Genomic DNA, 16,494 nt, shown 5'->3' with positions numbered 1-16,494 from the left:
TACTTGCAGTAACTTGTATGCTACTTATTTCTCTAGATTTAGTTTGGTTTTCTTGAAGTATAAATCGTAAGATTATTATTAAATAAATGTAATTGTTCAATAACTAGCAAACAGTTTATCCTTTAAAGCCAGAACACAGTTTTAATAATAAAGGACATTTTTTTAAATAAATGACCTGAACTAATTAAGGATATATAGCCTAGAAAATTTAATACTTCCTCCATAATTCCACCAGTGATTATGTTAATTTTATTCCGTAGTTGTTTTACAGAACAAGACTTGGCATAAAGCTCTCTTCTTTTGACTGCTCTCATTTCTAGAATAAAAACATAAGGGAAAAGATACATATATCAAAGTAAATATGAATCTTGAATCTTTCTTTTTTCCATTTAATTAGTGAAACAAGGCCAGTATCACATATGTGTAGGAAGACAAGGCTTTATTTGTAGGATGGCAAGGTGGCTGCCATTTTAGTAAATCTCCTCTGCACACTGATGCCACATTGTCTAAAATTCTTCTATGGATTTGAGGCCATGGACGTTCTCTCTTTTTTTGTACAAATATTTCATGGAAATTTAACAAGTCAGCAGTCACTCATTTATTCAACAACAATGAATTACTTTACCAGATCACTTACTTAACTGTCTTTCAAGGCTTCACTGGCATAAAGAACTTGTTAAGGAAATGAGAACTTCATATGGGAAAGGACAGAACTACACTAAACAAGTGCGCACTAATAGAAAGTGGTTGTGTGGGTGCCTCACTTTGGAAGTGGGCAGGGAGGTGCTGAGCATTCAGCAAAAAAGTAAAAGAAGGACTTTTATACCTTCCATCCTCCTCGGCAGTTCTTGTATAAAACAGTATCTTTTACTTGTTGAATATATTTTAAACATTACTGTATAGATCTTTAAAACCTGTAAATACTTTAAGTGCTTTAAACCTAAAGTGTTCATTTTCTTAAGTCATTGAAAACTGCTGGTATAAAATTATAGCTTCAAAGCAGGCTTACCAAAATGAAAAATAGATGTATGCATCTATAGAATTAAACATGTATTGAGAACTATAAGCAGACACCATTATTCTGAAGCAGCTAAATGGCTAAAATATATTTTCAAGCAGTTGCTCTGTCCAAATGGAAATTAATTTCAGAAGGAAGCCAAAATAATAAATTCCGTGAAAATTTTATGAATGTAATACATGTTCTTTAATATTACAGCCTACTGATGCAACAAAGGTGGTCTCTCATCCAATTACAGGAGAAATTCAGGTATGAAAGTTTTTTAAACATCACCATTATATAATCTTTTTTGATTGTTTTGCCACTGGTTTATTGAAATTGTAAACACACTGTTTGGATTTTTCTTATTCTATAATATAGACAGCACTGTAAAGGAAAATGCAATTTTATAGAATAGTGTATTAACACAAATATATGTTTTATGAAGTCTAATCAGAGCTATGGATTTTTATACTTTGAAATCTGCCTGATACCTTAGCAATGTCAACATGTTTTGTGCCTCAGTTGCTTTATATTTGTTGAATATACTTTAAACATGACAGATTCTCCTGGAAATTTGAAGTTTCCAAACGGGTCCACTGGGTTTTTCCTTCTTTTAATCAAAAATTACTTTAGAAATTGCTTTTAATCAAAAATTGCTTTAGAAATTCTCTAGTTCTTGTAGAGAAGTATTTTTCATAATGTGGGTCATAACTGCTTTGTAATTTATAAAATTAATTTAATAATTTTCATCAGGAAAATAGGATAAAAATGGTATAGATCATCATCTTTTTTAATTCTCTCTGTGTGTTTTGATATTCTTATATTTCTAAGTATGGATTATAGGGGAAAAAAAACTTTAAAAACCTGCACCTTACATGATACTGAAAAGTAATTTAGAGTAGATAAGAAACAGCATATAGGAAGAATTAACACTATAAAATAGTGACTAATTGAAAATAGTTATGTTTCAGATGAAAGAGAGTCTTAGCTGCATCTCTATCTGACATATTCTAGAGGAAATTTTCCCAAAAGACTTCACAAAGGACAACAGAAACTTGAATTAATTTGAAGATAAGCATAAAAAAAGGGAGATTATGTTCCTAGGAGTAGAAATAGTACAGTGAAGGGTATTGTTGTTAGAGAGCAATAGTTGAAGAATCAGCTTTGAGAAATAGGTTAAGACAAAATTTAAAAGAACATTGAACACAATCGTAGAGATGTTAGCCACTACGTAATATAGCATGATCTCTATTTTTCAAGTGTGAGAGAGACTATTTGAAAAGAATGTGTAATAAAAATTAATATGGCAGTGACCTACAAGAAATATTATAAAGGGGAGGACATCAAGGCATAGAAATCAATTAAGTGATTATCCAGGAACCCACTACAAAGCAAAAGTGGAGTGTGAGTGTGGAAATGGAGAAAAAGTGCATAATGTTGACATATTACTAAAAACAAACTAATAGTACTAGCCTGATGACCTCCATACTCCTGATCTGGCTGTTTCTCTGCTATTTCCAACTTCCAAAAAGCCAGTTTTTCACCAGACCTGATCTTTTTTCGTTTCACAAGCAGCAAAGAAAATACTAGAATTTCTGATTCTAAGTAGCCTTCTTTCTCTTTCTAACTTCTTTTAAACTTCTGTCCTTGACTAGTATTTCTTTTGGACTGTGTTTTTTGTTTTGATTGTTGTTGTTTGTTCTAATTTTATTTTGCTTTCATTTGAGGAGTACAATGTAATTCTGTAGTTGAAATTTACCCTACTATTATTCCTTCTTAATTTGGGGAATATTTTCTTAAGGCAGTGAATTGTTATTATTATTATTTTCTTTTAGCAAAGGCTCATTTCAAATGAAACCTTATGTAGAAACCCAAACCATGAATCTGTCAGCCCTGGAGTCGCTGTGGTTGCAGATTGCTGGGGCATCCCATTCTCTCTCAAAGCTGACCCGGAGCAACTGTAGATGTTCCCTAAGGTCATACAGAGCAAATTTTGAAAAAGCACTCTCTTCGGGTAGCCTGCAAGTTTTCATTTCAATAAAAAATGGTTTGGGTCCTTCATCAGTTAAAAGTGGACTCTAAGGCTGGCAGAGAAAGGAGAGAATAGGGAAGTATTTCTCCTTAACTAAAGATCTGGAAGCTGTTTGAAATTTCAGTGTTATTAATTATAGGTTATTTTATATTCTGTATTTCAGTACCAGATTATAGCATACAGTTACTGCATGATGGCATACAATTCTTAACTTCCCCTTTCTCCTCTTCTTTAATGATATTCTGCTTTCTTTTTCACTGTGCTTTTATTATGGTCAGGGACTCTAGGCTTTTCTGGATTGAGATAAGCAATTGAAGATGTATTTTCTGCTAGGCAATATAATAAGATCAAAATTATGCTAAAATGAGGATTTGTTTTCATTATGAAGTTTTACCTGAAAGTATGACTCATCTGAGTTATTCTATTTTAAATATAAATGCAGCATATCTGTTTTGTATGGATTATTTTAAAAGTTAGTATTTTTCTATATGGATTTACCCTTTGACATGTGGATCCCTTCCTCTCTATTATTTAATAAACAAAAATAATATCAAACAGAATTAAGTTTTATTCTAAATGATGCCAAAAGAGTCTTTCAATTGTAAAAGAAAAAATTACTTAACTCAATTATTTTAAATTATGCAGTTTTCGCAAATATTTGTTTGAATTATATATTTTTTAGTATTCAGCCACAGTTGTGCAACAGCCAGTAAGCATCTATAAAGCAATGCCTCTTCTTTTTTCAGCTTCTAAAATTTAAAAAAGTTATTGTTCTAATATCTCACTCTATTAGGAAAGTAAGTGCCAAAAGGAATGTACAGGTTTAATACCAGATAATGTAACATAAAATGAGGTAATAATCTGTGTATTCTTAAATATTCTTACATTTCAGTACCGACAGCTTTATCTTTAAATAACAATTCTACCTGCTGCTAATTATGTGGCAAAATGCAAATGATATTTCATAATAATTTACCAATTTGTTAATTTCTTTTCAAAATTCTGGGAATTGCTATTAATAAACATTAACAACATTTACTATTTTCCTCAGAGTAGCAATTTAATTTAAAAATATAACCAGCGTTCTACTATATGATCTTCCTTCTAAAGAAACTTTAAACCGGCAAGGTCTTTTCACTGTGGAGAGAATGAGCAGCATGTTTGCTAGGAATTAAAATATGCCTAGGAGCTCTCAATTAAATTAGACATTAACTGGTCTGTTTGGTTTCAAGTAAAATGAAAATGAAAGTTGATGCTGCTTATGATAATTTTTTAAACCACCAGTAATTATTGAATGATAATGTATAACATGCTTTTAAATACTTATGGAATATTTTTCTGTCTCCTAAAGCTTCAAATTAACTATGATCTTGGAAATCTCATAATACATATTCTCCAAGCAAGAAATCTCGTTTCTCGAGACAACAATGGTTATTCTGACCCTTTTGTGAAAGTGTACCTTCTTCCAGGGAGAGGGTAAGAAAAGTGAAAAAGTATTTCATCCCATGTTTTTAAAAAATAGTATAATGCTTTCTAATCTTTAATTTCAATGCCTCATTTTAATTGAGTTTATTATCTTTTCCTTTGTTTCCTCCACAAGTCATATTTATTTATTTCCAATTAGTAGATAAGGTAGAATTAAAAACTTGTAATTAAGCCTTAAGGGGTTCAGGAAAAACAGTGAGTGATCATAATAAAATAGCTTCCAAGAAAGCAAATCAGCCTTTCATTTCTGGAAGCCACTCCTATGATGACCTATTGGATTGACTATGAAATAATGTAAGGAATTATTTGTGTCAAAGTTAAAGAATTGGCTTACCTTTCAAAATTTATCTGAGAAATCAATGTTCAGGGACTCACAAGTTACTGCTTATTTTTGTAGGACATGTATTTTCCAATATATTGGTTGTTTATTTAATGGCTTCCTGATGTATCCTTATTTATATGCATATTTCCAAATCACTGATTTAAAAATTATAAACTAACACAAAGTAATATTTGAAGTACTGACTTTGGTAAATAAATTTTAAAAAATCTCTTTGACTCTCTTATGTGATGTATAAATTATTGATATAAGCAAGTATTCATTGGAGATATTTAACTTTCACATAATGAATGCAAGTTGCTGTGTTCTGGTATATAAGTCAGTATACAAGGATGATTTCAAAACCCTGATTTGAACCCTACAAATTATTATCCTTCATTTGAACAATTCATATCAGCCACATTAGCAAGATGGAAACAAGATCAACAAATGGAGGTAAAATAAAAAGAACTTTGAGTTGGTAATTTAAAGAAACTGGTTTTATTTTTTATCCATTTTCCTCTTAATTAGGGGATTGACGTTTAAATTTTTCTTTTAAGTTGGAAATTTTCCATTGTTGCACACAAGTAAGAAGGAATTTGACCCACCATATACCCATCACTCAGCCTCAGCAGTTATCACTTAGTGACCAATGTTTCATTTTTCCTTATATACTCCCTTCATTCATATTATTTTGAAGCAAATCCCAGCTATTATAATTATTTCTGTAAATATTTTAGTATGTATTTCTGAAAAATAAAACTTACTTAAAAATAACCTTGATGCCTTGTATAACCACAATTTTAAATTTTCAAATAATTCTTCAGTTGCTTCATCATATTTTCCTAGTTGATTTGATTATCTAATTGATGTTTATGGAATATGCTACCCTTCAATAGCAAATTACATATTCCTTTCAAGTACACATGGAGCATTCAACAAAATAGACTGTTTTCTAAGACATAAAATAATCTGTGGCAAATTTTAAAGCATTTTAATTATATGAAGTGTATTATTTGACTATAGCTGGTTTGTTTAAATGGGATCCCAATTAGAGCTACACACTACACTTTAATCTGCTGCCTAGTATTTATATCACCAAGGGCAGATCACCAGTTTCTTTGAGATTCAGTTTTCCTGTCAACACTGAGAGCCAAGGTAGGCAGAATCATCATTTTTAGCTTGTCAGGGGAACCAAATTAGATAATACTCATAAAATAACTTTTAAATTACCAGGTACTATATCAAATGTAGTTTACAGCTTTTAATTTCATCCTTCTCAATTTTATCTTAAAACCTTGGAATTGTTGGTATAGTTGCTCTAATTTTAATTTATTGAACATTTTGAAAACCTAATACTTTTATGTAGAGTTTACCAATGGTCACATAGTATAGGAAAGGGTAGTTTTGGTTTTGTGTTAATTCATTTTTATCTATATATAGTAGTTATAACTATAATTTGGCAACATCTTTTAGTCTAACAACAACAAACTGATAACTTCATTTTGCCTTTGATTTGGGTCATTAGGCATTCAGTGTTATTTAATGACAACATTATGATACAAAAGGAAATCACTGCCAGGGATTTGTCTGTAACTAGCATTTGCAAATGAAAGAATGAAAATAAAGCACTGTTGTTGATATTCTATATTCTCTAATGATATCCTGGAATATCATCTTTTACACAATATGGGAGTACCTGTCTTTTATTTATTACAGAATATGTGTCAATTAGAACGTACAGACTTAAAGAACCAGAAAGGGCAGGCAGGTAACAAGAATCTGTCAGTCCATTCTGGGATGAGTAACAAGGAACGGTGGGAACCATGGTGAAATGGAGAGCTAATACCCCACCTAAAGCTATCCTCATGCAAATTGTCAAAGAAAACATCCCTTCTTGGTGAGATTTGGCTCAAAGGCAGCTAATAAGCTGCTCTTATTCAATTCCTAGGTCTTTCTTTCAATTACTTCTAATTATTAGACAAGCAAAGGCCTTCAAATGTATTACACTTGCAAGATATTATTTTCACTGTAGTTCTAGCATTATTTTCTGCCTCATGTTATTTATATGTTATGGGATAGCTCCTCTAGTTATTATTTTCATATTTTCTTTCTTATTTCTGTTCCTAACAATTTTCTTCCTATCTTTTCTACTTTTCTGTTTTATCCTTCACTTCCGCTCTTGGAATCAATGCAGTCAAGTCATGGTTGTCCAGAATGCAAGGTAGAGTTATTTCTCTTTCAGTGTCAAGCTGTGCTGTTATGTCTTGAGTTACACTTTTTGCATTTTTATGTACATTCACTTGCACTTGACATGGGCTGTAACCTATATTTTTTACATGTTTGTATCTATTGAATCAGGTCTATAACAAATTGTTCTGAGCATATTTCTAAATAGCTTTAGCAGATGTGTGCAGTAGAACACAGAAAAGTAGAAAATACTAAAAACATAGAAAATATGAATAAAGAAATATTATTACTATGGAATTAGATATAAACTAGAGTCTCATTTACAATCTGTCCACTAGAACTCATTTAGCTTCTCACATGATAATCATGAATTAAATTCTCTTGAGTCTTCTATTACAAATAAAAATATCTATAGTCACTTCTCAAAAGTAAAGGGTGTTCTGGATGTCCAGTGCCTGGTGTGTCTCCCATCTTAAAGATAATAGGGGTTTGAACCTGGTCCCTCATTTGAACCTAATGTTGAAACATTTTCATGCCTTTGTAACTTCTGCCCCACAATTTCTGCTTTGCAGTGTAGGATGCCATAATTGGCTTGCTATAGTGTATTGGCAACAAGAGAAAATACCTTTGTACCCTATAGTGTTTCTAATATAGCTCATAACAAGTTGCATCATTACACTGTCAACTAAGGCAGTTTTTTAGTATATAGCCAAAAGCGTTATTCTGCACATCTCTCATTGCATTATAAATTAAATGTGTCATTTAGTTGGAAAGGCAAATCATGTACAATCCATAGCAATAGGGTGATGAGGATTTTAATCCCACCCAGATTATTAATGGTACAACATTTGTTTTTGCCTGTGAAATTAAAATTTGACATCTTTACTACTAATGAGCTGTTTCCCAAAAGAGGCTGTTTCTGATTTTTAAAAACAAAAATATGTAAATATTGCAAACAATAGTATTAGTTACCACAGCCTTGCTATTGCCCAGAAACTTTTTGTTTCCTTACAGCCACATAATTATGGCAAACAACGTAATTGACACTGTGATGGGTTCCTTGTTATGGCTGGTTCTCTCATCACAATGCAATCCAGGTCTCTCAGGCTGGTATGCAAAATTAGATTTGTTTCAAAGACATAGTGTTATTTTTATAACAGATATTATTAACCACATTATTCAGAATCTCCCTTTATCTATAGAAAGTGGGGGGAAATTTTCAGAATGAGAGATTGTTTTTAATTTAGAAAAGAGAATATATTATCAATGTCAATAATGGCATGTCTTAGATAACCAAAAGATCTAGAAGCTACTTTCTTATATTTTCATCTGAAAATCACTTTCACCATAACTTTGAGGATTGTCAACGTAAAAGGGAATTACACTGACTAGGTACTGACATTGTAAGTTAGACTATGGAAGCCAATGAGTCAGGTCCTTAAGAACTTGGGTTTAAATTTTAGCCCTGTCACTTAGAAGCTGTAAGATTTCTCCAAAGCTATTTCCCCTTCTGCAAAACAGGAATAATAACAGCTCCCTTCCTAGGCTTATTTCTGTGAAATACATGAAATAAATACAGCAAAAATGATAAGCATAACATCTGGCACATAATATGCTTTCATAATGGTAATTGTTATTATTGCTAGCAATGTGTATCATACATTTTATGTAACCAATGGTTAGTTATCTCTGCAACAAATAATTCAGAATGCTTGAGCTACTGAATTATACTAAATTAGTTAACAATACCGTATAGAAAATTATACAGCTTTTCTTTAATAATGTAATACAACTTTTATTGTTAAATTTTTTTAAAGTCCTGTTAACTAACTAAAAATTACACTGATCTGGTTTCCTTGCCTCCTTTAATTTCTTCTTCCTACTCTCAATCAATATATTCAAGCTCTGAAGGGCCAAATGTCAGGCAAGATAAGGTGAGAAGATGATAAGGAAAAGGACTGAGTAGTGCATGATCTCTGTACTTGCCCTTTGATGATTAAGAAATGGGAATGAGCATATATGAAGGGCCTTGCTCTGGTTTTCTCTCATCACATTGTTCAGCAAAGTGAAAATATGTTCTCATTAATGAGATTTTTGTTACGAACGTAATTATTTTTAGCTGTCATTATACCTGCAAGCCCAATTCCTGGCTGGGCCTGTCTCTAAATAGCATTGGTAATCTATCAAACTATTTCCTGTGGGACCCATGGAAGGCAGGTACAGGTGTGTGTATTTACAATGTGATTTCCAAAATATATTTCACTTCAATAGACTTTAAAGGAAAACAAAATACAAGTATGTTTTTAGGACCACTGAACAAATATTTACTTAGCACAGTCTATCTACCAGACACCGTGCTGGGTGCAGGGGTTACAATTGACAATGTAGCCATAGTCTCTGCCATCAGAGAGCAAAGAGGAAAATAAAATGATAGACAATAAGCACACCATTACACCATTAAACAGAGCTTACGAAATGGGATACAGGTTGTGCTTCTTTCTAAATTAAGAGAAACAACCTCAGAAGAGTAATTTTGAAAAACATGTGTGTGTGTGTGTGTGTGTGTGTGTGTGTGTGTGTGTGTGTGTGTTTGTATGTAGTAAGTTTAGTAAAGGAAAACCAGATAAACACTAAAAATGAATACCTTCAATGTTTTAGATAATTTTATAAAAGTAGATAACACCAAAGAAGTCTTCAAATTTCATTATCTTTTCTCAGTTTTTCTTTTGAAATTAAAAAATATATATATGGCAAACTGTTTTCCTGCTGGCTTTGAGTAGAATAATTGAATTTCAAATATTTTTCAGGCAGCCTTAAAAGTATATGTACCTATGCATGACAAAATGGCCAATAAAAACAAATTAATAAAAATAAACCAAAACTTCAAGGGGGTGAACTTGTAGATATTTTCTGATAAGCACCATTTTCCATCTTTATGTATTGACCTTTTCATTTTCCCTTATGAAGAAACTTCTTTGATTATTAGATATAGCCTAATTGTCGTAATGTTAAATCATTGATGTAATTGTCCCACAAGGGAATATAGTGTGTTCACCAGACAAGAAAGGAAAAGGAGGATGAACTCCGCTTATTTCTCAGCCTGAATTTATGCTCACATTCAAGAATCCCCCTTTACCTGCCTACCTTCAACTTATAAATCCACAGATTTTGATATGACTATTTTGCATAGAGTATTAAATTGTGTTAAGTGGCAACGCAGCTCACTGAAATCATGATTGAGATGATCAGAACATGGTAGTTATAAAACAAGTGTTATTGAAGAATGGCTCTGTGTGACCAACTCTGCTTATCAGGAAATAGAAGGGCAAAAAATACTGTAAAGGCTTTTATTGGTGTTTAGGAGCAAGCTGTTTTCAGTTTCATTAATTCTAAAGGCATTGGATGTTTTAGGTCTGGAGAGAATTAGAGAATCAAACTCATTAAAATGATTAAGATACTCTATTAAAATTAACATTTCAACTTTTGTCCAATCAGTTTAGTTTATTTCTAAATGTATCTGGTCAAAAATCAGTATTTATAATAAGTAGGCCTAATTGTTCCACAATATTCACTAAGGATGTACCATTCAGAATTTCCCTAGGCAACTCTAAAGATGGCCTAACTTGTTCGTGATGTACACACATTATACATAATTTACATTATATGTAATATATATATATACTTATATATATTTAAATTGAAGAATTTTAGCTTATAAAGAAGACAGACTAGATATTTCAGGTAGTGAAGCCTGCAATTAAGAAAATAGATAGATGTCACATTTTATGATGGGCCTGATCAATTGAGTTCAAATAACATGTAAGAGCAAGAAATCAAATTCCCTGTGTTTGAATTCTAGTCCTGCCAGTTAATAACTATGCAATTTTGACAACATGCCTTAATTCTTCTGAGCTTCAAGTTTTCTCGCCTACATAATGGAATAATAAGTAATACCTGTATAATGGGATTAATATGAGGATTACATGAGTTAACACATGAAAAGCACTTGGAACTTTACCAGAGAAAAAATTAGGCATTTAATAAACATTAGTTATGCTTTTAATGTACTTACTTGTAACAATGCTTTTCATGTACGAATCAAAGGTATGTAATCATATATCAGTATAATTAGGGATTTTTAGTTGATTGAGATGTACAATTCCTGATGCAGAGCTGGCACTGAATAATTTTTGCTAGGTGTATAAGTGAAAAAAAAAAAGATTAGATGTGGATATGAGAAATTTGAATATCATTTATTCATATGTATGGAGTAAGAAAAGATAGTGACTATTAAATCTCTTTGAAGGTATTTCAGTACTACTACAGACTATTACACATTTTCAGACCCAGAATTTAAATGAAAGTACGTGGGTTTGCCTTTGGTATTAATTCCCATCTTATTAAACAAATCATGTATTTTTTAGAACTTTAAAAAAAACACAATTTTACTACTGTTAAATATATTATAAATCTTAATATAGTTCCCGTAACCTTATTACTTTCATAAATAAACAGAGATTAAAACTCATATTACCACGTTTGTTTCCTGCATATATTCACCTATGAGAATAGCCATGATTCTAAAGGACCAAGCCAAGTTTATTATTAATTTAAAAGTAGTCCCTAATTCTTTCTATGTCACTATCAACTTAAAGTTATTAACCTATGTATTCTGTGTAGGTACTTTTTTGTAGACACATTCTTTCTGTCACCATCAAATTAAGTCGATTCCATGTCAACATCAAAAAAAAAAAAAAAAAAAGAATTCAAAACTAAATTTAAAGCAACAAATCTTACTAAAAACTTTTTAATTTTTTATTATAAAATATTTTAAGTTTACTAAAAATTATAGAAAATACCCTATATGGCAAGCACACTTGCTATCTGGTTTTGTCAGATGTTAACATTTTGGTATATTTGTTTTAGATGTTTTAAAATAAAAGATCATATCCTGAAGCCCTCTGAAATAACTTCCCTGTCCATCAAAAAAAACTCACTAAATTGAATTTAGTGTTCATAGTTAACAAGTTTTATTTTATATTAATATATATATGTCATATATACATGTATATATAATGTATAATTTCACATGATTTTATCTTTATACCATTATACCTTACTATATTAAGTTTTCGATCAAAACTTTTTTCAAGATATAGCTGTCGATATATGGAGGTTTTAAAAATTCTTTTACTTCATTTTCAGTGTCACTATTTTATTGAAATGAATATATCACAATGTATTTATTCATCTTCTATTGGCTTACTATTAAAATAATGTTGCAATTAATGTTCTTGAACAAATTTCTTGTGCACAAGTAGGAGAATTTCTCTATGGTAGAAGTGGAATTAGTAACAATGGCATATGTGGATGTTTGGGTATATAAATATAAATTTCAATAGTTATTGACAAATTTATCTAAAAAGTATATGTAGAAATTTATATAAACTTGCTATCCACAGTCTATACGAGTTCCTCTCTCTTTAAATCATTGTCTGTACATTTCCCTTAAAATGTTTCTAATTTATCTTGAATGACAACTATCAAATTCTGCTCTTAATTGTGTACATTCAATAGATTGAAGTGGGAGGAATGCTGCTGTATTTCTTCAATTGGATTCAGTTCACAATGGCTGACTTGTGAAGTGTTATGAAATACCAATTCAGTGCTTCTTAATCTTGGCTACACATTAGATTTACCTGGGAGCTTTCAAAAATCCTAATATTCAAGCCTCATCGCAGACTAATTAAATCATACTTTTATTTGGGGTCTGAGCAGGGGTAAGAGGGATGTGGGTGGAGGGTTGACTGACCCACCTTCCACCACCAGAACTCAGGTGATCCCATTATGCAATATTGAGAATTACTTTCTTTGTATCTGACTGGTAAGAAAATAAAATCAGTGAGACAAGGAAAGTACTTTCCTATAGGCCCATCTTTAAAAGTGAGCGGTGAGCTGGAGTTTAATTCTCAACAGCTTTCTCTAGAATATATAGGTAAATTAGTGGCAGGGGAAAAATTCTAGGCACCCAGGGTATGGCAATACTTCAGACCAGGAATGTAGCAAGAGTTAGTCTGGCGATAGTTTGGAATAGAACTACAGATTACAAGGGTCAGGATCCAGCCCTTTTTAAGGAAAGGCAACTTGTGAAGTCCAGACACATGTCAAGACCCCCAGACACGTGTCAAGACCCCCAGACAAAGAGGTTGGTTTGCAGGACTCTAATGCCCACCAGAGATGAAGTATTATTTAGAACATGAGACATAAGCTTAGGCAGAAAATTCAGAAAAAAGCAATGAGAGTTAGAGAAAGGCCTTGTCTGTGTGGGCACCATTTGGTAATAGCAGATAACAGTAATCTAATTTCAACCCCATCAGCTGGTTTGGTGCCTGCTATAGATGTTCTGCCAGACTTAATTAGGATAGGCTTTGAAAATAAGTTGTTTTTAAATGTGTAGTATATAAGTTTCTAACTGGTGCTCAGAGGAAATGGAAAGTCAAGGATTAATGCAAATGTCCCAAGTTAGAATAAATGAGGAAAGATTTTTATTTGGTTCATCAATTGTGAAATAACATATGGACATAAACCAAGAATTTATATTTAATTAAAATTGCTTTATAACTACATTAAATATGCTGTAACAGGAGTGTTGGAATAATAGACTTTAAATATTAGCAAGTGTTTATGGAATGTCAGACACAGCAACAGCCATTCCTCATCCTTTTCTTAGTCAGTACAATCGTTACGATGTTTTCCTTTTGCTTTTCTGTAGGTACAAAACTGTAGGAAAGTTAAACACCAAATTATTGTTTATGGCCAATAACATTGATGTTACCATTTAGTTCATATAATTATCTCCTACATTCAGGAAAGAGTAAGATTTCTGAAATTAATAGAATAGTTATAACACCTACAAGCATTTCTTTTAAAAAGTAATCATTAGGGCAAAGGAAACTACAAGCATCCAGTATATCTTTAAATTATCACTGTGCATTCGACTTAAACTAAGGTTTAAGACATAAGGATGATGAGATAATTATATAGTGATTCAAAATAAAATCTGTTAAATAGTCTGCATGTCCTTTAGTTTAACCATGAATAATCAAGATAACTCTCTCTTTTCTCCAAATTCAGTGCTGAGTACAAGAGAAGGACTAAATATGTTCAGAAAAGTCTTAATCCTGAGTGGAATCAAACAGTGATTTATAAAAGTATTTCCATGGAACAGGTATGTAAAGATTATTTCTAGGTGACAAAATTAGGCTAATATAAGTACTGTGATAACACAATTATTCAAAGATTGGGATCTATATACATTTTGCCAATCAAACAAAAAGAGTTAAATAAAATACATGTAAGAAATGTAACCAAGGGAAAAAAAAATGAGTGACATTTGAACATAGAGTGAAAGTAAATGTGCAGCACGTTTTGATAAAACAACCAGACCATAAACAAACAAAATAAGAAAACTAGTGGAATATTTTCCATTAATTATCTCAGAATTTAAAATGTTTAATATTCTAAGCCACATTTATAAAATTTAAGAGGGAAATATATTTTCCAACTGGCTATATTTTGACTTTCAAAAACAATACACAGAAAAAATAGGTTTCAATGCATAGAACTGTGTTACTCCACCAGAAAATATTTCAGGAACTCATCTGTTTGCTTAATTGAGGCCTCCTGAGAATCTGACACTGTGTTATTAATCTCTACAGAAGTAGGCAAAATGGTGACTAGCATAAAAGATTTTCACCACAGATAAGTGACTACGGGCAAAATTACATTAATGTGCTTCTGAAAATCTGAATCTTTATAGCTTTGCTTGACTAGCAGACAATACTGAAATTTATAAGGTTGAATTCAGAGAGAAGACTACAAAGGCAGTTCCATATAAACCAATGTACAAGTGAACTGTCGTTCAAAATGAGGTTCTTTATTTGTCTTCTAGTAGATTAATTTGATTACAAAGTCGAAGCTGGATATAAATTATAATCTGGGCTCATGAATTTAAAATAAACTCACCTGCAGAAATAAGACAGTGCTACTATGTTTTTTGGAAATTGCTGAAACAACATCTAATCCAAATACTTCATCTAAATAATCCTAGACATTTTTACAATCTATGAATTTCTTATATTTCGAGTACTTAAAAATTCTGCTATTTTAAAAATGAGGTGGGGATAGAATCAAAAAGTTAGAATTAACGTTTTGTTCACAAAATAATAATGTTCCATGTGATCAAACACTAGTTTAGAATGCAAAATCATTCAAATTTTACATAATATTTAATATATTTAAACTACATAGTTTTTGGTAAAATTTTAAGTATTTTCACATAAATAGAAGGAATTTAAGGAAGTAAAAATAAATATGTTTACTGTATGTGTGTAATGAAAATGTATGATGGAAAGATGAGGTTAATTAGATTTTTATTTGAACTATATAGCTCAAGAAGAAAACACTGGAGGTGACAGTTTGGGATTATGATAGATTTTCATCCAACGACTTTCTTGGGGAGGTAAGCTTCTGACTTCCTTTCCCTTATTGGCTTCTATGGTAAACCACAAACTAAAGCATGATGCAAAGCATGTTTATGAAGTTTATAAGACAGCCATTTTGAATAAAATCTTTTGGCAGGTAGAACTTATTTCCTGATTTATTCTTTGAGTAGATTAATAGCAACTCAAAAATGATTTTCACTCTATCACTTGATGTACTTTATAATTAATTTCTAAGATGAAATATTTTTTCATTTGGAAAATATGTAATCATACTGTGAGTCCAAATGAGATTTGAAGTAACAAATTATTATATTATAAAATGACCCGAACTTTTAAAAATGTGTTTTCAGGTGCCTTAATTGATTTGATGTTACATATCACATTGTTATTTATAATTAAGTATCCTGAGAAAAAACACTGAAAACATTTTAAGAAGCAAAACTACAAGTGGGAGAAAACAATAAAGATAAATTTTACATTAACAACAAGGAGTCAAAACAAAACCTAATTGTATGCCCGTATCAGAATATCTCATATGCCCCATAAATATATATGTTTACTATGTACCTGTAAAAATTTAAAAATAAATAACCTAATGAAATTGTTAGAGTGAATGGATCTTGTGAATTTTTAATCTATTTTATATATATACATACTTTATAGATACATATATATACACAAATTGTTTATACCTAGGAACATAATGGATATATATATAGATATATAGATATATAGATATATACATATTGTTTATATATAGGAACATTATATATAATACATATGTACACATTTTGTATATATACATTATATATTATGCATTGTATATATACACATGTTGTTTATACATAGGAACATAATAGAGAGATATATACACATATTATTTATATATAAGAACATTGTATATAATACATATGTACACACTGTATATATACATTATATATTATGCATTGTATATACATATATA

General features: G+C 31.0%; 1 protein-coding gene across 7 annotated transcripts in view; it reads left to right on the top strand.

Moving 5' to 3' along the window:
- PCLO (piccolo presynaptic cytomatrix protein) overlaps positions 1 to 16,494 on the top strand; it is a 412,268-nt gene that overhangs the window by 323,653 nt on the left and 72,121 nt on the right. For 6 of the 7 annotated variants that reach the window (XM_074379337.1, XM_074379336.1, XM_039473004.2 and 3 more), the window contains exons 14-18: positions 1,217 to 1,267; positions 4,384 to 4,508; positions 7,034 to 7,060; positions 14,161 to 14,254; positions 15,476 to 15,547. In XM_074379337.1, coding sequence (XP_074235438.1) covers positions 1,217 to 1,267; positions 4,384 to 4,508; positions 7,034 to 7,060; positions 14,161 to 14,254; positions 15,476 to 15,547 — 369 coding nt within the window. The remainder of the gene's footprint in view (positions 1 to 1,216; positions 1,268 to 4,383; positions 4,509 to 7,033; positions 7,061 to 14,160; positions 14,255 to 15,475; positions 15,548 to 16,494) is intronic. The other variant, XM_074379334.1, reaches the window with a different exon arrangement.

The sequence above is a fragment of the Saimiri boliviensis genome, chromosome 10, assembly GCF_048565385.1.
Source record: "Saimiri boliviensis isolate mSaiBol1 chromosome 10, mSaiBol1.pri, whole genome shotgun sequence".
NCBI classification, from domain to species: Eukaryota; Metazoa; Chordata; class Mammalia; order Primates; family Cebidae; genus Saimiri; species Saimiri boliviensis.
This window is presented reverse-complemented; position numbering and strand designations above follow the sequence as displayed.